The 20,392-nt window shown below is 60.1% G+C and overlaps 2 protein-coding genes across 4 annotated transcripts; one reads left to right on the top strand and one right to left on the bottom strand.

Moving 5' to 3' along the window:
* Positions 1 to 1,713: 1,713 nt before the first annotated feature.
* On the top strand, positions 1,714 to 6,760 carry CCDC190 (coiled-coil domain containing 190). The gene is made up of 3 exons (XM_054712270.1): positions 1,714 to 1,900; positions 5,880 to 6,018; positions 6,237 to 6,760. The coding sequence occupies exons 1-3, from the start codon at positions 1,714 to 1,716 to the stop codon at positions 6,709 to 6,711; spliced, it is 801 nt and encodes a 266-aa protein (XP_054568245.1). The 3' UTR covers positions 6,712 to 6,760.
* A 2,795-nt stretch (positions 6,761 to 9,555) lies between these two features.
* HSD17B7 (hydroxysteroid 17-beta dehydrogenase 7) lies at positions 9,556 to 19,949 on the bottom strand. 3 transcript variants are annotated; one of them, XM_008153090.3, is made up of 9 exons: positions 19,866 to 19,949; positions 19,535 to 19,738; positions 18,600 to 18,692; positions 17,621 to 17,735; positions 15,827 to 16,021; positions 12,410 to 12,514; positions 11,653 to 11,709; positions 10,308 to 10,406; positions 9,556 to 10,183 (listed from the first exon to the last, which is right to left on the bottom strand). In XM_008153090.3, the coding sequence occupies exons 1-9, from the start codon at positions 19,898 to 19,900 to the stop codon at positions 10,091 to 10,093; spliced, it is 996 nt and encodes a 331-aa protein (XP_008151312.2). In that variant the 5' UTR covers positions 19,901 to 19,949; the 3' UTR covers positions 9,556 to 10,090. The 3 variants fall into 3 exon arrangements, with proteins under 3 accessions (XP_008151312.2, XP_054568069.1, XP_054568070.1); XM_054712094.1 differs by lacking the exon at positions 9,556 to 10,183 and having other exon boundaries at positions 10,317 to 10,515; XM_054712095.1 differs by lacking the exons at positions 9,556 to 10,183; positions 10,308 to 10,406; positions 11,653 to 11,709; positions 17,621 to 17,735 and having other exon boundaries at positions 12,432 to 12,514.
* Between the last annotated feature and the right edge of the window lie 443 nt (positions 19,950 to 20,392).

Raw genomic sequence — 20,392 nt, forward strand, 5'->3', positions numbered from 1 at the left:
CAAGGTGGGCATGGGCTGCTCTGTGGTCCTGCCAGGTCCCCCAACGGGGCGAGGTGCCCTCTGGCTGGTGGTTCTCCTGGAACCCGCCCCGGCCCAGGCCTTGGCATTCTGGAGGAGAGAGGATGATGTCGTGGGCAGGGCAGAGGAGGGAGCACTCCCCACTGAGAGAGCAGCCCCCTCAGAGATCTCCTACTAAAGCCTGTGTGAGGGGCCGTGGGGAACAGGCCGGCCTGGCTGCCTCGGGAGCTTCTGGGAGATTGAGAAACCCCAAGGAACATTCAGGAACATTCTTGCTCTCGGATGACGCCCAAGGCAACAACCAGCAGGTGGCCTGGCCGCGCATTGTCCCTGAGACATCCCGAAGCCACCTGCAGTTTCCCTCTCCCGGCTCTGGGTCTGAGCTTGGGAAATCTTATTGGCACTAAAATGCGGGACACGGTAGGAGCGTGGGGGTGAGTGGGGCCAGGAAACGGTCCCTCCCGCCCCGCAGACAAGCACACACAGAAAACAGGCGTCTCCGGGGCCTGGCCTGGTTTCCCAGGAGCAGGAATGGGGAAGGAGGGGGTCGGGGCAACGCGGAGGAAGAAGGGGTGTGAGCAGACATGCCTGGCTTCCACTCTGGGCTCCATGGACACGGGGACAGGAAGGGGCGGGACCCTCGGGGGGAGGGGGCGGACGCTGGCACTTAGAGCCTGGGGCGAGCCTGCCAGGCAGCCAGCATTCCTGCCCAGGCGGCTCTGCCGGCTCTGAAGCATATTCCGCGCTCGCTCCCGCTGGCCTGGCTCCCCACACCAGACCCCCGTACCCAAGAAGCGCAGCTCGGCTCCTTCCCCCGCGCAGGGCAGGGAGCAGCACCCTCCGTGGGAGCCGGGCTTGCAGGTAAGCGCTGCTCACCGCCTGCGGCCCACAGCGGGCTGCCTGCGGCTCCGGGTCCCCACTCATCTTCCCTGGCCCTGACCACGTGTTATCGATGGAAGCCCACTCACCCCCGGCCCTGAGGGGAGACCTGCCCCTGCCTTAATGCAGGAGCCCCGAGGAGGGAGAAGCCGCCCTGGGCTTGGACCTCAGGGTCCAGAGGGAGGAGGGGGCGGTTCTGGGAAGACAGAGGCCGAGGGCGCCAGAGGGCTGTGTCAGGCCCAGCGGGGGGCGCCCTGCTCGGCAGCCTGCGCTCTGGACCGGCAGGTCCCACTCTGCACTTTTGAAAGGTTCATTGTTCCGATTTGGCTCCCAAGTCACCAACCTGAAATCCCCCTCCCATGGGAACCCCATCCTTCCAGAGCGGCTGGCACCGGCCCATTACCCCATTACCGGCTGCGGTGTGAATGAATGAAGGTGTGAATGAATGAAGGAAGGGAGCCCCTGAGCAGGACACCGAGGAGGCGGGAGGGACCCGGGGGGTGGCGATGCCTTCTCCACAGACAGCCTTGCTTTTCTTCCCCCAAAGTCCTGTGTGCTCCCCAATCTTACAGCAGGTCCTGGGGAGGGGGGAGGCGCTGCCATCTACCGAGGATTTCTGGGCAGAGGCGGGGCTCAGAGGAGCGACTGTCCCCTCCATCCTCTGGGTCCCTGGCATCTCATTCACCGCAGAGCAGACTCCCCACCAGGGCGACTCCACCCCACAGGCAGCCGTGGCTCGGACCCGCTGGCGAAGCCAGGCCAGGCGCCCACTCGCTGTGTTGGGGTCTCCGTGTCGCCTGGGAGAGCATGAAGGGGATGGAGGGGCACGCGGTCAGGGGGCCGCTGCACAGGCAGTGGGACTTGGAGAGGAAGCACGCCAAGCAGGCTGAGGCCAGGCTTAGCCAGCAGCTGCAGAGACTCGAGCGGACCTACCTGGGCCACCTGAGGCTGCTGGCCTGGGAGCAGCGGCAGCTGCAGAAGCAGCTGCAGAGGCTGCAGCAAGGTAACCCGGGACGGGGGGGGGGGGGGGGGGGGGGGGGGCTGGGCACAACAGCTCAGGGCCAGGCCCTCCAGCTCCTGGAATACCCCCACCCTGACCTCCTGCTGAGGCCAGCCCCCCCCCCACCCATTTCAATTTGCTCCCGCTCGAACCCTTGTTTCCTACTTTCTCGCTTTGTTTTTCATTCTGCTCTCCTTTCACGCCTCAGGTTGAGGGGGTTTCACCTCTTTTAATGCCTGGTCTGTACCACTCAGCGCAGCGGTGAGCATGAGGGCACCTTAGGGAAGGGGGTCAAACCTGAGGCCCGGGTTCTGGGTTCTGCCCGACTGAGCAGACAGGGGCGTGAGCTTTCCCAGCTCTGCCCACCGCCTGGCCTCCCAGCGGCCTCCTGCCCGCACAGCTGCCGAGGCTGGGACGCTTCAGACGCCCTCACTGCGTCCATGCTGGGCTTTCTCACTCTTCTTGAGCCAAAGGCAGTGTTTCTGTCATCCCCCCCCCCCCCGGCTCTTCCCGTAGATGCACACCCAGATCTCTAGCCCTCCTCCCACAGGCCGGTCTGCCAGGCACTGGCCTTCCCAGGCGCACACTGAGGACCCGGCCAGCCCCACTGCGTGGGTAAGAGTCACAACGAGAACAGCCTTAACTAGTCCTAGTTAGCGGTCACTGGTCATCACGGGGCGGGGGAGGGGGGCACCGTGTGCACAGAGCCCAGGCCTCGTCCATGGACCCAGCCCAGCCTCAGGGCGAAGCCTCACTGTCACTCACTCCCTGTGAGGCTCGAGCGGCTACTGCACCTGCCAGCGCTCCGCTTCCTCGCATGTGAAATGGGGGTGACGGGACCTCCCTGGGGGAGTGACTCAGATTCGGCGAGCACTTGGCACAGCGCCTGATGCAAAGTAAGACCTGGCACGAGGTGGCTAGTGCCAGTCAGCCAGGAAAGGGCCGGACAGGGGGATCCATCCGGGAACGGCTGGGTTTTAAGATCATTCCATAATTCAGCAGAGTCTCACCTCTTCGAAGCTACACGCGTTCTGCCAGGCAGGTGCCAGCCCAGCCCGAGAACCATGCCTTCAGGGTGCCAGGTGTCCCACCGGTCAGCTCCTTAGGCCTCACAGCCGAGGGGGGACACGGACACAAGGGCTCCCACACGTCGGCCTGGAGTCACTTCTAACCTGCAGCGCAGGTGAGGGTGACTCTGAACGGGCGCCAGCCTCCTCTGCTCCCCGCTTCCTATCTGTGACAAGCAGGCTGCGCCCTGGGAGGGGGTGAGGCCCTCGCTGAGTCCACGGGCCTCCAAGGGGGAGGTGCCGGCGGCCTCAGGGGCGGGGAAGGGGCAGAGGACGTCGATGCGCCTCCGACTCTGTCCTTTGGAAAGGCTGAGGGCGCCACGAGGGTGCCTCTCTGAGCCTCGGATTTCTTGACAGTGGGATCGGGGAAAGGAAGGAGAGGCGCAGTGAGTCCCGTGTCCGCTGGGCGCTGCGCCGGCCTCACTGCCCACGGCGGCGCGGAGCCCGGGTGCGCCCAGGCCTGTGTGGGGGCGCACCCCGCCTCCGCCCGAGTCTGGAGCCGCAGGGTAGGGCTTCGCAGACTATTCTGGGCCAGGGGCTGGGGACCAGGTGCACAAGACACTGTGTCGGCTGCTCCTATGGAGGCAGAAATGCCAACGAGAAGCCCGACCTGCAAGCCCACGCCCGCCAGGGGCTCACCTCCGTGCTGGGAGGTAGCTGCCTGGGAGCTGAGGGTGGACATGCTCGCTGCTGAGGGAGGGCCCTGCCAGGGAGGCGGGAGAGCCAGGCCTGTGTCTCGAGAGCCTCAGGTAAGGCCTCCCAAGGAGGCGGCATGCACGCCCAGCTGGAGGGGACGAGAGGCCGGCACAAGGGTGCGTGCAGGGTGCACACGGGGCCCGCTGGCCGCCAGGAGCTCAGGCTGCAGGAGGCTGAGGGGCAGGAAGGGGCCGGAGAGTGGAGACCCCAGCCTGAGGGCTGGGAGTGGGCGGCGGGCTGTCCCACGGTCAGAGGGGCGAGGGGAGGCCTCACGGCGTGAAGACCTAACGCAGGGTGTTGGCAGGTGAGAAGCAGGAGCATCTTGAGATACTGAGAAGGCGGGACTGTCGGTCAAGAGGACGCCTCCTGCACAAGCAGCAGGCAGGCTCAGCCGGACACTGGCGGGTGGCAGGCCACGCCTTCACAGAGAAACTCCAAAAGGTCAAGTGTCAGGGAAAAGCTACGCTCCTTCTGAACCCGTCGGCTCTGACGGTCTAAAATTGCTGAGTAGTGACCTGCCGACACGCTAACCACTGAGCACCGGCCAGGGCTGGGAGAGGCTCAAATCTCAGTGTAGAGGGAGTCAGTGAAGTGCTCACATGGAAAAGACACACACAAACACACACAGAGACACACACATATACACATACACACACATACACATGCACACACAGAGACACATATATACACATGCACATATACACATGCAGACATATACACATGCACACACAGAGACACATACACACACACATATACACATACACACACATATACACATGCACACAGAGAGACATACAAATGCACACATATACACATACACAGAGATACACATGCATGTGCACACATATGCACATACACACATACATACACCTGTACACATATATGCACAGAGAGACATACACATGCACATATATACACATACAGACATACACGTGCACATGCACATGCACACATATGCACAGAGACACACATGCACACAGAGACATGCACATGCACACATATGCACACGCACAGAGACACATGTGAACACGCATATGCACACACATGCACACATACACATGCACACATACCGACACACATATATACACATGCACACACATACACATATATGCACACATACAGACACATATATACACATGCACACACATGTACACATATACACACACATGCGCACACAGAGACACACACACACTAAGGCAACAGGAAGCGGGCCCACCCAGGACTCCCTGGTCTGAGTGCCCACAGCCGAGTGCAGAGACAGGGTTGGAGGCGTCAGGTGTGACTCTCGGCCCCCATCTGGTCCTGCTCCCTCTGTCGGGTGCCCCCGACCCCCGTGTCCACTCCGGGAGCCCAGAGACAGAGCCAACAGGTGTGAGACTTGCACCCCGTGGCCGCCAGGGAGGTGTGTGGAGACGCAGGTGCCCTGCAACTGCTGTGACAGCACGGTGCTGAGACAGCCGGGAGGAGCTCCGCGGCCCTGAGGCGGCGCCCTCTCTGGCTGACACTCACACCAGATGATCTGGTTCAGCAAACACCCTGCCTCACAGTAAAACGCTCACACGAAGCCTCCAGGGCAGAGTCTACATGGGTGGTGCCGATTCCTAAACCCTCAGGGCACGCTCCAGCCAGGGGTGGGGACCTCGCCGCGGCCCCAGGAGGCTGTGACATCACAGGGCCTGACCGGCCCAGGCATGCGGAGGAGGTAAAGAAATGTTTGACCACATACAGCAGGCGAGGGTGCAAGCGGAGAGCCTTGTGCGGCCCGAGGTGAAGCTGTAAATACCCACGGGGCCGCTGGCAGATGGTCCCCCCCACTCGAGGTGCCCTAGCGTCCATCGAAGGTCCTGGCCAGCCACCGGCGGCTCAGCTTCTCTTCCTTCCTCCCGCACGGCCCTGGGTCTGGGCGCTACCCTCAGCCAGGGCTTAAACACAGCCATGCCCCCGGAGGCTGGGGCCCAGACCCGGTTGGCCAGGCTGCTCGCTGGGAGGGAGGAGCCCCGGCAACCTGCAGGCCTCCTCCCCTTGTGTCCCCTCCTGTCTCCCCTCGTGTGTCTGCTCCAATCTCCCCGCGTGATGGACACCAGTCCCATCTGACTAGGCACCCTGGTGCCCTCATGGGGCCCGAGCGCCTCTGTAAGGCCCTCCTGCTGACGGCCACAGGCTGCCCAGGGTCAGGGCTGCCAGGGATCAGTTGTGGGACACCATTCAACCCATAACAGGTATTCATTTCCTCAAAGCAGCCGGCAAGGGAAAGTGCCCCTCCTACTCCGGGAACAGAGTGCAGCAGAGACCAGGAGGTGCCCCCGTGCGCCCGCAGCAGGGAGGGGACCTCAGGGCCCCCCGGGCCACTGGAGCCAGGTGAGCCCCTCCGTGCCCACCTGGGCGCCCACCCACCTCCTTCCACTGTCCCCGCCGGGACCCCTCCCTGAGGAAGCGCCACCCGGGGCAGCACGGCCTCCCACCCCCTTGTGGCCTGGCTGACACCCCATGTGGGGCCGTGGTCCGATCACTTGGAAATTCAACATATGGGCATCCACATGGGCTTCAGAGAACCTTCCTCCCCTCCCCCCTCCCAGAGCCCTGGCCACCAACACAGCCCAGGAAGCACGTGGGGGCTGCCCCCGGGCCTCCTCCCGCCACGATGGCCTCGGGGGCCCCGTGAGAAGCGAGGAGCAGTCGCCGCCTCAAAGCCATGTGACCTCCCACCTCACAGGGGAGACGCCGCCCAACCAAGCCGTCGCCCCCGGCTCCACAGCCCCCGGCCCCGAGGCCAGCCCAGCCGGTGACCATGGCAGGGCCCTCGGCGAGGCCAGACCAGAGGCCACAGGCCTGCAGCCCGGCCTCAGCGCCGGGGAGCACACGTCCCCGGGGACCCCCTCCTTCCGCGAGGTGTTGGCAAGGGCCGCCAACGCCCATTACCTGCGGCACCGGGTGCCCCCTGAGGCTGAGCGGCTGCTCAGCATGGGGGAGATATTTGGGCACGGGGGTCCCGGGACCCCACGCAGGGCGCCTGGAGGTCACCTCTCCGACCCTCCCGTCCCCTCAGAGTAACACGTCAGCCACTAGAGACACGTGCGCAGTTTTATTTCCGACCGTTTCCCCCTTTCCCTGATCTGCAAGGCCAGTCTAAGAAAAGCGAGGGAGGGAGTTTCTGAGAACGGTAAGCGATGCCCCGCACCCATGGCCAAGGTCTCAAAAATACGCACCTGCCTGGAGGAGAGGTGCCGCCTGTTCTGACGCTGGTAGTGCCAGCTGCCAGCCAGAGGGCACCGCCTGGGTCCTGGGCCGAGGGCTGGACTTGCAGCCTGTGCAGACCGCCTTCCGTCCCAGGCGCCCGCTTTGGTTTTCGGTTCCCACCTTCCACCTGCTCACATCAAACTGGCAACCGAATCCTGAACAGCTGGCAAGCAATGTGCTCCCACCAGCATCTCCTTCCCAGCAAAACGGGTGGCAGCCCGGGGCAGCTCGGCTGACAGACAGGGACTCACTGGCCGTGCTGGAGGCTGCGCCAGGACAGAGGCTGCGTGCACACCGCCAGCCCTCGCCACCTGTGCCCGTCTCCTGGAACCGACCCGCGCAAGTTCCGCCTTTTGCATGGGTGTTTCTCCTGCAGCCACGGCCGGAGGCCGGGGGCCAGGCCAGGGCAGTGCGCGCATGGCGCTGCTGGGCCTGAGGATACCCGTCCCTCTCCCCGGTCTGTGGACGGAGACACACGGCGCACTCCCCGCATCGAGCTGTCCCCGCACCTGTGAGCCCAGACCCGCCCCAGTCCAGCTGCAGCACGCCATCCGTGTCCAGACATCTCACGTGGTGCCAAACTGTGCGTTCACCCTGTGCCGGAGCGTAGCATCCAGCCATGACATCCCACTGTTTCCAATAAAAGCTTCATTGTCGTCGCTCCAGAAAACGCTTCCTTCCTTCCTTCCCTCCCTCACACACATTATTGGGCTCAACGCTCACCCTCCCACGGGCAGAGGAAGCAGACAACCCCGACCCCTGCACTCAGGGACCTGGGTGTCCGCCAGGCCCTACTGCCCAAGCCAGCCCTGCCCTCAGGGTCCACCTCACCCTCCTCCACAGGGAGGGCCCAGCCCTCATTTTGGCCTACAGAAGGTTTAACTTTATTGAAAATGTCTTTAGCAACAAAATTAGAGAGATTATAACAAAAATTTCATATTTCAAAATGTATAGAAATTATATTTATATATAACTAGAGGCCCGGTGCACGAAATTCATGCACAGAGGGGGATTGTCCCTCAGCACAGCCTGTACCCTCTCCAATCCAGGACTGCTGGCTCCCAACTGCTTGCCTGCCTGCCTTCCTGATTGCCCCTAACCGCTTCTGCCTGCCAGCCTGATCACCCCCTAACCACTCCGCTGCCAGCCTGTTTGCCTCCAACTTCCCTCCTCTGCCGGCCTGGTCACTCCTAACTGCCCTCTCCTGCAGGGTTGATCACCTCTAACTGCCCTCCCCTGCAGGCCTGGTCCCTCTCAACTGCCCTCCCTTGCAGGCCTTGTCCCTCTCAACTGCCCTCCCTTGCAGGCCTGGTCCTTCTCAACTGCCCTCCCTTGCAGGCCGGGTGCCTCCCAACTGCCCTCTCCTGCTGACCATCTGTGATGGCCATCTTGTGTCCACATGGGGGCAGGATCTTTGACCACATGGGGGCAGACATATTGTGTGTTGCAGTGATGATCAATCTGCATAGTACTCCTTTATTAGATAGGATAGAGGCCTGGTACAGGGGTGGGGGCCAGCTGGCTTGCCCTGAAGGGCGTCCCGGATCAGGTGGGGGTTCCCTTGGGGCATGGGGCGGCCTGAGCAAGGGGCCTGTGGTGGTTTGCAGGCCGGCCATGTCCCCTGGCAACCCAAGCGGAGGCCCTGGTATCTGGAATTTATTTTCCTTCTACAATTGAAACTTTGTAGCCTGGAGCGGAGCCAAGCCTGGGGCTCCCTCCGAGGCCGGCAGCCATTTGTGTTGGGGTTATAATTGAAACTTTGTTGCCTTAAGCGGGTGAGCCCAGCCAGGTTGTGCGGAAAGCTTTGCTTCCCCTGTTGCCGGCGGCAACCCTGGCCTGCTCTCTCAAGCTCCATTCTGCCACCATTTGTTTGAATTTGTTTACCTTCTATAATTGAAACTTTGTAGCTTGATGGAGGCTTAGGCCTGGCAAGGGCAGGCGGAAACCTTGCTCTCTGTGGCTGTAGCCATCTTGGTTTGAGTTAATTTGCATGCTCGCTCTGATTGGATGGTGGGCGTGGCTTGTGGATGTGTCGGGGGTATGGTCAATTTGCATATTTGTCTATTATTAGATAGGATTTTTCACTGTTATTGACTCATCTGAAACTTCACTCACTTTATTGTGTCCCAGGTAATGGTTATATTTAGGGTAAAAATGCCTAAGCATTTCAGCATTTTGTCTTCATGTCATAGAAACAAAGTCTGAACTGACTTCCGACCACTGCCTCTGACCACTGCCAACAAAAGCAATAGCTCAGCTGGAAAATTTTATTGAAACATAAAATGTGAGTAAATCATTTTTGCCCAAGTTTATATCCATTAAAACATGGGCATGAAAATGGGCTGGTGAGTAATGAACAGATCTGCAGATGGTGTTAAGAGTCAGGCCCATGGTAACATGGACTAACCTCAATGTCAAGACGATGCTTTTAAAATATGGTAAGAAAGCCTGACGGTATGGCTCAGTGGTTGAGTGCTGACCCATGAACCAGGAGGTCACGGTTCCATTCCTGGCCAGGGCACATGCCCAGGTTGCGGGCTGAGTCCCCAGTAGGAGGCATGCAGGAGGCAGTCAATTGATGATTCTTTCTCATCACTGATGCTTCTGTCTTTACCTCCCTCTCCCTTCCTCTATGAAGTCAATAAATATATATATATATATATTTTAATTGTCATCTTTAATTTTAAAAAATTGTAAGAAATAACTGAGGCGGCCCCAGCACACTGCAACAGCCACGCGGCACCTGAGGGGAGGCCAGGCGGAGCCTGGGCCCGGTAGGAGGGGGGAAGAATTACGGGAAGATGCTCCCAGGACAAGGGGCACAGCTGAGCTTGTCACTTTGAGTGGCCGTGTCTCCCGCCAGGACCGGCCACCAGGAGGATCCGTGTGCCCGCGTCTTGGCTCCTCAAGGCCAGGCCTGGCCCGGAGCCTGGCTGGAGCTCCAGCTCTCGGGACAGGAACCCCGACAGGAGGTGGTGGCTGGGGCTCTGGCTGAGCTGGGTGGGCCACCATTCTGGAGAACAGCCAAGTGATTTTCACCTGTGAACCTTTTCCATGAGCACGCACAGCTCGCAGAGAACTCGGGACGGAAGGGAGACAGAGAGTTCCCGTCACCACAGACGACACCATCCCCCGCGCCAGAAGCCCCGTGCACGGAGCCTGAGGGCTCGTGCTCCCGCCGCCGGCAGCTCTGCTAGTCGGTGCTCAGGACGGTGGCCCGCAGGCGCCTCTCCAGCTCCAGGAGGCGCCAGTAAAACTTCTCAGCAGTGTCGTCGTCGAGGTCCATCTGGAAGGGAACCGGAAACGGGGTGACAGGAACCACACGAACACCTCTGGGAACTGGGAACGGGAGGACTGGAGGCGGGCCAGCAGGCAACGGCCGCAGCCTCCCCGGAGAGCGGGAGGCCTACCTTCTCCGTCGTCACGTAGTTGCTCCCGAAGCCAGTGGTGGCGCTCAGGTACTTGGTCAGAGGGTTGAGGGACTCGGGCTTCTGGTGGAAGAGCCACACCTGGAAAGGAAGAGGGGGCGCTGGCTCTGTTGGCCGAGGGCGCAGCCGGTGGGGCCTGGGACCAGAAGTCCTCTTGACCAGCTCGGGGTCACGGCTCCACGCCCCGCTGCTGGGACAGAGGGAGATGGGCAGCCTGCTCGGCGGCATCCTTAAGAAAGCACCTGCAGCAAAAGCCGCTTCTCTTAATCCTCAAATTCAAGTTCACGGCCTGGAGACGGCTCCTCAGTGTAGGCGCCCCACTCGCCAGGGTAACTCACAGAAACAGCCAGTCGCCTCAGTGACGGACCACACACGGCACACCCCTCGGAAGCCCCGCCCCTTCCCGCGGCGGCGGCCTTCTCGGCCTTCTCTCCGGTCCCTCTCTGGAAGCAAAGTCTACCAGCATCTCCTATGGTTGCCCAAGACCACGTGTCTGCTGGGAGCGGGCTCTGCTCGCCCTGGCGGGAAGCAGGACCACACTCTGCAGCATCGCAGACACTGTAACCAGGTAAGCGGGTCGTGTCATTCTCTGTCCAAGCAGCCAGCATTCCGTAATCAGTCTCCCATGGACGATGCACCGGTGTTTGCTGTCAACCGCACTGTGGTGAGTGACAGACAGGCCAGCGTTACCTGGGAGTCTGCGCACACAGGGAAGATAAACACCGAGGCCGGAATGGCTGGGTTTGTGCATTTCACGTGTTCGCTGGTCCCGCCGGAGCCCATCTACCCCCAGCAAGCTAGAGCCAGCATCTCCACGCCCTCATCTCCGCCACTCGGAGCCGGAAGGAGGTTTCTCGGAGACTTTGGTCTGCGTTTCTCAGTGTAAGACTGAGCGTCGCTTCCTACGATTAGCACGGTTTAAAGTTCTGCCGGTGGCCTTTGCCCCTTGTCCTGAAGGAGCGCTGGGAGTGAGGGACGGACACACAGGAGTGACTAAGTGGGGGACTTCACCCAGACGGCACGAACAGAGGGCGCGGGAGGTCACCTGGCGACCCTGACCCAGCGGTAGAGGACCTCGGGGACGTCCTGTGTGTCTGACGGAAACGATGACCGTGAGCCATTAGCAGCGTCGGCCCGAGCGCCGTACGTAAGTCAACGCACTGGTTTCCCAACAGTAACAGCTCGACTTCGACGTGAATGGAGGAAGGAGCATCTCCGTCCCAGGAAGTGGCCTGGGCTTTGCTGCCTCTACGCTGACCCACAGGTGCACCTTCCCCGGGAAGCCCCCTGACTGCCGGCCACCACCGCCCTGGGGACCATCACGTACCAGGGCCTCGGCTCCATTGTACGGCGTCAAGGTGAAAGCGTTTGCAAAGAAGCGGAACTGACGAGAGAAAACAGGCGTCATCCGAGGCGGTTTAGCCAAGGTCCCAAAGCAGCATTCATCACACATTTAAAAGGACAGCCTGCACCTCTGATCCCTGAGCATTTACTAAGTGCCAAAAATAAAAAAATCTAAAACAGAAATGTCACTTAATCCCACCCCTCCAGGCCAGCCCTCGGAGCTCAGGGGCGTATTCCTCGTGCCTCTCCGCCCTGGTGACGGAGGGCGTGTTTTCTGAGCTCCACATGGAAGGACAGTTCCTAAATGGAGCATTTTCTAGTGGCTGAAGGCACTCCTGCGAGAAACTCTCAAAACACAAACCAGAAAAGCCGACCTGTGGCTCTGCGGCCGTGAGCGCACACGCCGCCTCCTGGGAGCTGTGCACAGGCATTGACCACACCGCGCACGAGGAAGCCAGGAACTACATGCAGCCAGGTCCCCACAAGACGGCCCTAGGACTCCCGGGCCCATGGAGCACGCTCCGGGCCGCTCCCTCCCAGAGAAGGGGCGGCCGTGTGGGGGTCAGCTGGTGGGAAGCAGAGGCTACTGGCCATGCCTTCAGTCCTCCAGGGACGTGAGATTCTGCCACCTCCCGATTCAATTTCTGAAATCACTTCCCAACCCTCAAACACACCCTTTAGTCCCAAGTCGAACAGCTGACATCAACAGAGAAAGGAAGTGGTGGGCGGGGCGCACTCACCAGCCATATGATTGGCATCATCAGCGTCCACACGAAGCGGGGCAGGATTCCGTAGGTCAGGTTGGTCAGCATGGTCCCCGGGCACACCACACTGGAGAACAGGCCCTGGGGGTGCAGGGACGCAGGCAGCGCTGAGCTCGGGATGCTGACTCAGCCCAGGACACGCCGGCCAATCAAGGACACGCACCCCCGCCAGGACAGGCAGGAAAGGCTTCTGCTCTGAGTGGTCCTGGACGCTGGGGAGACCCTGGCAGTGGAAGCTTGGGGCTGGGGACCCCGGTGGGAGGTACACAGGGTGAGGAAAAGGAGACGGTCTCTACTCTCAGCAACGCCCAGACAAAGAGCAGCCAGGCCTGAAGCTGGAGAAAGTGGGCCCGGCACCTGAGTCCCCGTGTTGTTGGGTCAGGGGCAGGTCAGCTTATCAACCCCAAAAATCACTGGAGACAGAAGGACACCCAGGGCAGTCTCTGCCTCTGGGATAGACAGGAACTGCCCTGTGTGTCTGCCTCCCAGCAGGTGCCCCGACCAGACTCCAGCTGCAGGGGGCGGGGGAGGGGTGGTCCTGGGGGCAGAGCACAGAGAGCTGTGTGGGCCCACAGAGACCTCCTCCCACTGCAGGCCTCTGGGCCTCCACCAGGACTCCCATTTTAGAAAGCTGTCTTGTTGGGCCCAGTAACACAGCTCATGGACCAGAAGGGGGCGCTGTGCAGTCTGTCCCTGCAGAACTGGGACTTGCTTTACTAGTGAATCCGTTTAATTTTTACTACATTTGACCTTCTTTGATATTGACCATTTCAACTCATATTTTTATTACTTTTCATCTTATTCTTTAAACGGAACACTAACAGACGGCCGCGGGGCAGAATGCACCTGCGAAGTTTCTGTTTTGTTCGGAAGTTTCTGTTTTGTTCGGGGCGGTGAGGCTCCGGGATGCCCACTGATCACCAGCCCCCAGGGTCCCTGCGTTTGCCAGGGACCTGGACTCGCCAGCCTTACAGACCAACAGCTCCTCCCCAGAAAGTCGGTTTCCCCGAGACAGCACGGGAATCTGCTCTGGGAACCAGTCGGGGACTCGTCAGCCCTAAGCGAAGACGCCTGTGAACTAGACCTTGATGCTGAGCAACAGCAGAAACACGCAGGGAGGGGCTCCGCCACGCCCGCCGCCCACGGGAACCACGCGAGGCCCGGTGCTTCTGGATGGCCGGGAGGTCACCACGGACGGCAGCTCGGCGGGAGCCTGTGGGCCCAGCACACGCATCACTCCAGCTCTGGAGGGAGCAGATCTTTCCTGGCTGCTTCTCTGAGCAAAAGCCAAGGCCACGAGGCTGAGCCGCAGCGCAGACCGGGCGGCGGCAGCCTCAGCCACGTCTCCCTTCTTTTTATCCTCATCCAAGGATATGTTTACTGACTTTAGAGAGAGGGAGGGACAGGGAGAGGGAGAGGGGGAGAGAGAAACATCGATGTGAGAGAGGAACACTGACCAGCTGCCTCCTACATGCACCCTGACTGGGGATCGAACCCACATCCTAAGTACGGGCCCTGACTGGGAATTGAACCAGGACAGGACGGAGCACCAACCGACTGAGCCACACTGGCCAGAGCTGTAGGGTGAAATCTAACCCTTACTGTGGGGTGGGGAACGTCTGGCCCCACTGGGTCTGGCCCTGCCAAGGCAACTACAGGCAGGACTCGAAATTCAATCGCTCCAGGAGCGTTTTTCACAGCAACGTCCCCTCACGTGAGGGAGCGACAGGAAGTGAGTGATGTCGTACACACCGGGCGGCCGGGCAGAAGAGGTGGCCCGCCCCGGCCTTACCTGCTTGACAACCAGACCTCACTAGCCCACAGCTGTCTGTGGACAGAAGCCCGCCACGCTGACCTGCCCCCACGGGGGGCTGGGGACAAGCAGTTGTGACAAGCTGTCATCTCGTGGAGCCAGAGGCTCTCCATTGGACCAGCACACCGGGCTCCAACTGTAACACAGTGACAAGAACAACAGCCCACACACGCACGAGCACAGACATGCAGACCGTGTGCACACACCAGCACACCCCTGTGCACCCACAGGCACGCTCTGAGCGCCAAGCTCTGCTGACTGCTCCAGACCCGCCTCGCGCCCTCCCAGGAGGCAGGAACCATCACTGCCCCACAGGCAGGCGAGGGGCTGAGGCCCGGGAGGTGAAACCTGTGCCTGAGTCACAGCCTCGCCACCAAGAGGCAGGACGGGCCTCCGCTCCGGGACAGAGCGGGTCCACACCCTCCCAGGAGGCTGGCTGCTGTGGCTAATGCACCACCACAGCTGTCCCCTGCCCTGGCCAGTGCTGCCCGGTGGTTAGTGTCGGCCTCTGCACCAAAGGGTTGCAGGTTTGATCCTCAGCCCTGGTTGGGGTGCATGTAGGAGGCAACCGATCGGATGCTTCTCTCTCACATTGATGTTTCTCTCTCACATTGATGTTTCTCTTTCACATTAATGTTTCTCTCTCTCTAAAAAGTAAAAGAAATCACTTCCCCAGCCCCCCTCTCTTTAAAAAAAAAAAAAAAAAAAGTCAGTGGAAAAAATCCCCACTGGTGAGGATTAACACCAACAAAGCGGCTCCCTCCGGCACAGGCTCCCGGTCCTCTTCCGCCCAGGCCTGGCCCGGTGCCCTCGCAGGGAAGACTGTTGTAAATATTAGCGGAATTACACTGCTCCGCAGCCTCACACTCCAACCACAGAAGAGGCCACCAGGAAAACGCCATGGGAACGACAGGAGATGCTACCGTTTGAGACATACAAGGACGCAGCACGCCCAGACCCCCGAGGCTGCAGGAACCAGCGTGACTGACAGGGTGCCCTCCAAAGAAACCCCTCTGCCGGGGGCGCTGACAGCAGAGCGCGGGGCTCGCCAAGGGCCACCTCGCCGTCGGGACACCAGTGCGAACGGGGCAGTGGATGGCTCGGGGGAATCTAGGCCACAGCGTCGGACGGCCCGGGGCCCACCCTGAGCTGCACCCCCACTAGTTCCTCACTTCACCTCTCCGCGTCCTCACAATAGACCTGCTCCCCGGGGCGGGAAAGGGGGAAAGGCACAGGCAGAGAGAGCACCTAAAGCACGCGAGGGCTCCCCGCGCAGGTGCCGCAGCGCGGCTCGGCCGGGAATCACGGCTGAAGAAGTACAGGACACAGGACGGCGCACGCACCCCTACACCCCAGGAATCAGGACCTCGTTATTTCTGCCCTAAAACGTTCCTACACACCCACCATGGATCCCATTCAGGTCTCACCCTTCCTCAGGGCAGTCCTGCTAAGGAAACAACGCTGCACCTTCTCAATGGCCACGGAGAACAGCGAGCACTGCCCCAGGATCGGCGTGCTCAGGCCCCCCCCCCCCCCCCCCGCCCCTACCCCCCTGCCCCGCCCCCTGAGCCCAGCCTCACCCGCTGGTTGAAGTTCCTGTTCAAGGCCACGCTCAGGAGGTCCAGCGCGTACTTGGAGGAGCTGTAGGGCTCCTGGCCTCTGCTGTGCTGGAAGTCCTCCAGGCTGAAGGCGGCCTTCCGGGCGCTGCGGGACGACGTCCAGATGAGCCGGGACGGGCTACCACCGCGACCGAGGAGGGGTTCCAGCTCCCGAACCTGAGTGAGGAAAAAGGAACAAAAGCCAGTCAGGATCTACAGGGAGGAGGGTAGCAATCCAGAAACCGCTCTAACGTCTGCTGCAGGGGCAGGGTGTCCCTGGGAGGTGAGCAGGGGAGGGGCCCGAATGCCCTGCGCGGTGCTGGATGAGAGTGAAGACAGCAGCATGGACTCGTGTCCGCAGTCATCAAGATGCGATGGTTACATGTGGAAATATGTACAGCTATGTGCACACACGTGGGTTGGCACACACATGCACATCCCCTTGCTGCCAGCAGAGGGCCCAGAAGCACGTGCTGCCTCAACAAGCACCAGGTTTGGGGTCTAACACCCCCTGAAGGAAAGGAACCAGCTCTCCTTAGAGGAACGGCCTGTTCTGGGCCTCGGGCAGGGAAACACCGTGCGTGACCTGGAAGCTTCTTCAGTGTCAGCAAGGACGTGCTTAACCCGAGGCAAAGCCATCGTGACGAGGGCACTTCCAAGACGGACCCACCGGAAACACCTGAGCAGAAACTAACGTGAGTTTCCAGCTCGGGGCAGCAGGCACACACGGTGCCCACGTGGGAATCTGTCGTCACCGATACTTTACTGAGCGAAGATGCCAAAGGAAGAGGAAAGGGCTACAGAACGATACACGGGATATCTGATAATGACCTTGGTGAACTTAGTTTAAAATGACCAGGTAGGAATTCAACCCATCCTGACTTTATATTTTCATTTTTGATTGAAAACTAGTATCATATAAAAAATAGTACAAAAGTATCTAGAATGAAACATGAACCTCCCACTTATTCCCAACGCCCTGGCAGTCAGTGTTCCCAATTTATATAATTCCAGAAATATTGCATATGTGCACGCACTTTGGAAAGGTGTAGCTTTACGCTGTTTCCCGTAAGAATCAAATCCTAGAGGCTATCCCACATCAATGCACAATTGTCTTCATTTCTTTTCACGGTTTCATAATATTCAGTGTTTGTATGTATCTCAATTTATTATAAAATATAGGCTAGTCCTCAAGGAGGGGGAAAACAGGCTCAACATGCAGAAAAGTGATCATGAATGAGCCTGGCGTCAGAGAAGCAGGTTGCACAGGCAAAGCGAGCGGAAGAGGACCTGCACGGAGCACGGGTGAGCCACTGGACACAGCTGGCGTGACCGTCAGATGCTAACGTCACCCGAGAGATCAGCCGGAGGCCAGAGCGTGGAGCAAGCTGGACACGGCACCTGAGCCGGAACTGCAGCGCGCAGTGCGGGGGCTCGAGGAGCGGGCGACAAAAGGTCAGCTATGAAGCACGTTCAGTAACGGCTTGCCTGCTCGCCTCCTCTCCGAGGCCAGCCCGCTCTAAAGACCACTGAGCATTCTCCCTGACGGCCTCTGTGTGGCCCTTTCTATTTCCCTCTGCTCTCCAGAGCTGAAGGCAAAAGGAAAAATAATCTCTCGAGAGGCTGCTGCAGGGACCAATGTCTCCAGAGGAGAGCGATGGTCCTATTTAAATACTCAAAGGTCCAATGCCAGCCCACGCTACTGAGCTCCACAAAGCAGAGCGATGTGCCCAGCCTTCAGGACCCAGTGCTGAGTGAGGCCTGATGGCACTTTACCAGGACAAAGTGGCCAAAGACATTGGTGGCAAAGACCTCCTGGAGCCCATGGGCAGTGACCCTGTCGTCCTGGGTCAGCAGTCCCTCCGCGGTGGAGAACACCTGGATCACCTTTCTGAAACAGCAGAGAAATGCATGACTTTCAAAAGCTCCTGCAACCGGAGCCACTGAAGAGACCTCCCCGAGCCCTCCCTGCCCCAAACTCCAGGTCTCTGGTTCTGTAACATGAGAATGAAAACACCTGTTTCTCAGACAGGGGGGCTGTGTTAAATACAATGCAAGATGCCTCCTTTCCCCACAAGTGCTCACATGCCACAGCATCCGAGCTTCTAAAACCTGCGAAAACCCTCGTCACCTCTTTCTAAACCAGAGTACAGGGGACAACAGCGATGCCGGTGCTGAGGAGGGTCCCCGCACACCACTTGGGCGAAATGCCCAACACAGCCAGGCGGCTGGTGCTCTCACTGGTCATTCTGAGAGCATCGAACACCCTAAGACAGCGTCTGCCGCAAGATCAGTACATTAGGTCAAGGCCAGGGTGTGTGTGTGTGTGTGTGTGTGTGTGTGTGTGTGTGTTGAATGGAAGAGAGTAAAACAAAAGTCTAGCAAGAACCTCTATGAATAAGCACGTGAGGTCACAGGTAAGACTGCTTTCTTCCTGCAGGTTGGGGTCAAACATTTTTGAGAGCCACGGCACTGTCCTGAGAATCTCCAGGGAGACAGCGAGTTCTGTGCGCTTCCCTGGCCTGCTGGTCAGAGCCCTGGCCCAAGGTGCCTCCTGGGGCTGGAGTGCCGCAGCTGACCCTCCTTCTTCTGAAGGGCTCATCACAGACATCTCGGACCCACAACACGGAATCATGGCACACGGCCTTCCCAGAGATGAATGCTTGTCTTCATTCTTCTCAACACCCCTTCTGCCACCCGACTTAACACGCCCGGGCAAACCTTCCTGGCAATCGGCTACCTGGAAATGCATTACCTGGAAAAGAGACTGGAGAGCAGTGCTCGGAGGTTTAGGTGTGGGCTGGGCATGATCCCAGCGTTCAGGTACACATAGTCTAACCTCTGAAACCTGCCAACAAACACCAGGACAGGAGGGTCAGTCACGTGAGCGTTCTTTTTCTGATGTCGGCTTCAAACAGGATTTGGGAGCGACAATGGGCTAAGTCAGACCTCTCTGATCAATACTCCTTAGCTTCGTCCCCCAATTAGGCCCTGCAGCTACCCTGTCTATCAAACACCCCTCCTTTGGTCTGAGGAAGTTTGGGGCTTTATTTTATTTTCTTAGATTCACATCCTCCCTAGTTCACAAGTAAAATTTATATAATAATAATAAAATTTATATAATAATAATAATGTTATTATTATATAAATATAATATAACACAGTCATGCTCCCGAATTTGCATCATGACAACCATCGCTCCCTAGTCTGGGCAATCCCACACTCCTCTGAGCGCCGCTCTGAGAATTAAGTAAGGACAGCAATGCTGCACCCCACGCTGTGGGCGGCTGACAGCTCACTGACTACCTTGGGGCTCCCTTCTCTCCGCCGCCTCACTGCCTTAAGTTTGGGCCAACTCACTAAAGATCGAACTGGATGGGAAGTTACTAATCTGCGGTAACTACATGTCATCCCTGAAGCGCCCAGGACTCTGGGCACCTTGCTCTCATCTCTGTCTGCGGCTCTTTGGGTCAGTGCCTGCTGACCTATTTAGTACCCAGCGAGCAAAGATGCAGAAAATGCTCTCGGGTGTCACAGGAGCTCACTCCGGAGGGCAGGGCGCACTCCCGGGTTACTCCTCATGAAATAAGCACGATCGCAGGGGAACGAGGGGCAGACACCGCAGCCCCTTCTCCCGAAGTCAGCTGCTGGGTGCCCAACACAGTGAGAAAGCCGTCTCGAGAGGCTCACCTGCGCCTGAGCTCCCTGGCGGCCCGCAGCACCGAGCGCAGGTCGGAGACGTCCACCTGCACGGTGCTCACCTGGGCGGAGGGCCGGGCGGCCAGCAGCGCGGCGCGCACGGCCTCGGCCCGGCCCCGGTTCCTGCACGCCAAGCACAGGTGCAGCCCGTCGTCCTCCTCCAGGAGCCGCTGGCACAGCGCGCGGCCGACGCCACTGGGTTCAGACACAGAAACGGAATTAACCACACGGTGCCCAGCCCGCCTGTCTCCCCGGGTCAGAGCCAGGCGGACAGGAAAGAAGGGGGCGCAGGCACGCTGCGGGCCGGGCGCACGGGCCTCACCTGCTCGCCCCGGTGACCAGGACCACCTTCCTCATCTCCGCGCACGCACGCCTCACAGCCCAGCAGGACCCGCGCCGCCCTGAGCCTGCTGGCCCCGCCTCCCACGCCCGCCGCCCAATCAGGACCCGGTGACACAGGCACGCCACGCCCAATCCACGTCCTCCAATCAGACCCCGGGCCCGGCGATGCCCCGCCTCTCCTAGAGTCACAGACTTCGCTCGGGGCCCTCCAATCGCAGCCCGCCGGGTGCCCTCCGCTCCGGGACCGAGGTGGGGTGAGATAGGCCGGGGGGCGGGGCCAAGGGACGCCAAACGCCCAGCCAATCCGTGCTCTCCGCCACCAGGTGCCCGCCCCCAACCTCCGACCCTCCGCCCCCTCACACCCGACCCCGGCCCGCCCGGTGGCGGCCGCCGCGGGGCGTGCTCCCGACCCGACCCCACCCGCGCTGCGCTCTGCCGCGTGGGCGCTGGCAGCAGAGCCCCTCCCTTTTCAGGGAAGTTCGGGTCTAGGAGCTGAAGTGGGGACCG

This window comes from Eptesicus fuscus, chromosome 22 (genome assembly GCF_027574615.1).
Source record: "Eptesicus fuscus isolate TK198812 chromosome 22, DD_ASM_mEF_20220401, whole genome shotgun sequence".
Classification (NCBI taxonomy): Eukaryota; Metazoa; Chordata; class Mammalia; order Chiroptera; family Vespertilionidae; genus Eptesicus; species Eptesicus fuscus.

Coding starts and splice junctions, on each gene's coding strand:
- CCDC190 (XM_054712270.1), top strand. CDS start 1,714: ATGGAGGGGCACGCGGTCAGGGGGCCGCTGCACAGGCAGTGGGACTTG. Junction 1,901..5,879: donor GCTGCAGAGGCTGCAGCAAG/GTAACCCGGGAC, acceptor AACCCATAACAG/GTATTCATTTCCTCAAAGCA. Junction 6,019..6,236: donor CCCCGGGCCACTGGAGCCAG/GTGAGCCCCTCC, acceptor CCCCCCTCCCAG/AGCCCTGGCCACCAACACAG.
- HSD17B7 (XM_008153090.3), bottom strand. CDS start 19,900: ATGAGGAAGGTGGTCCTGGTCACCGGGGCGAGCAG. Junction 17,736..18,599: donor CTCTCCAGTCTCTTTTCCAG/GTAATGCATTTC, acceptor CTGCTGTTTCAG/AAAGGTGATCCAGGTGTTCT. Junction 10,184..10,307: donor ACTACGTGACGACGGAGAAG/GTAGGCCTCCCG, acceptor GTTCCCTTCCAG/ATGGACCTCGACGACGACAC.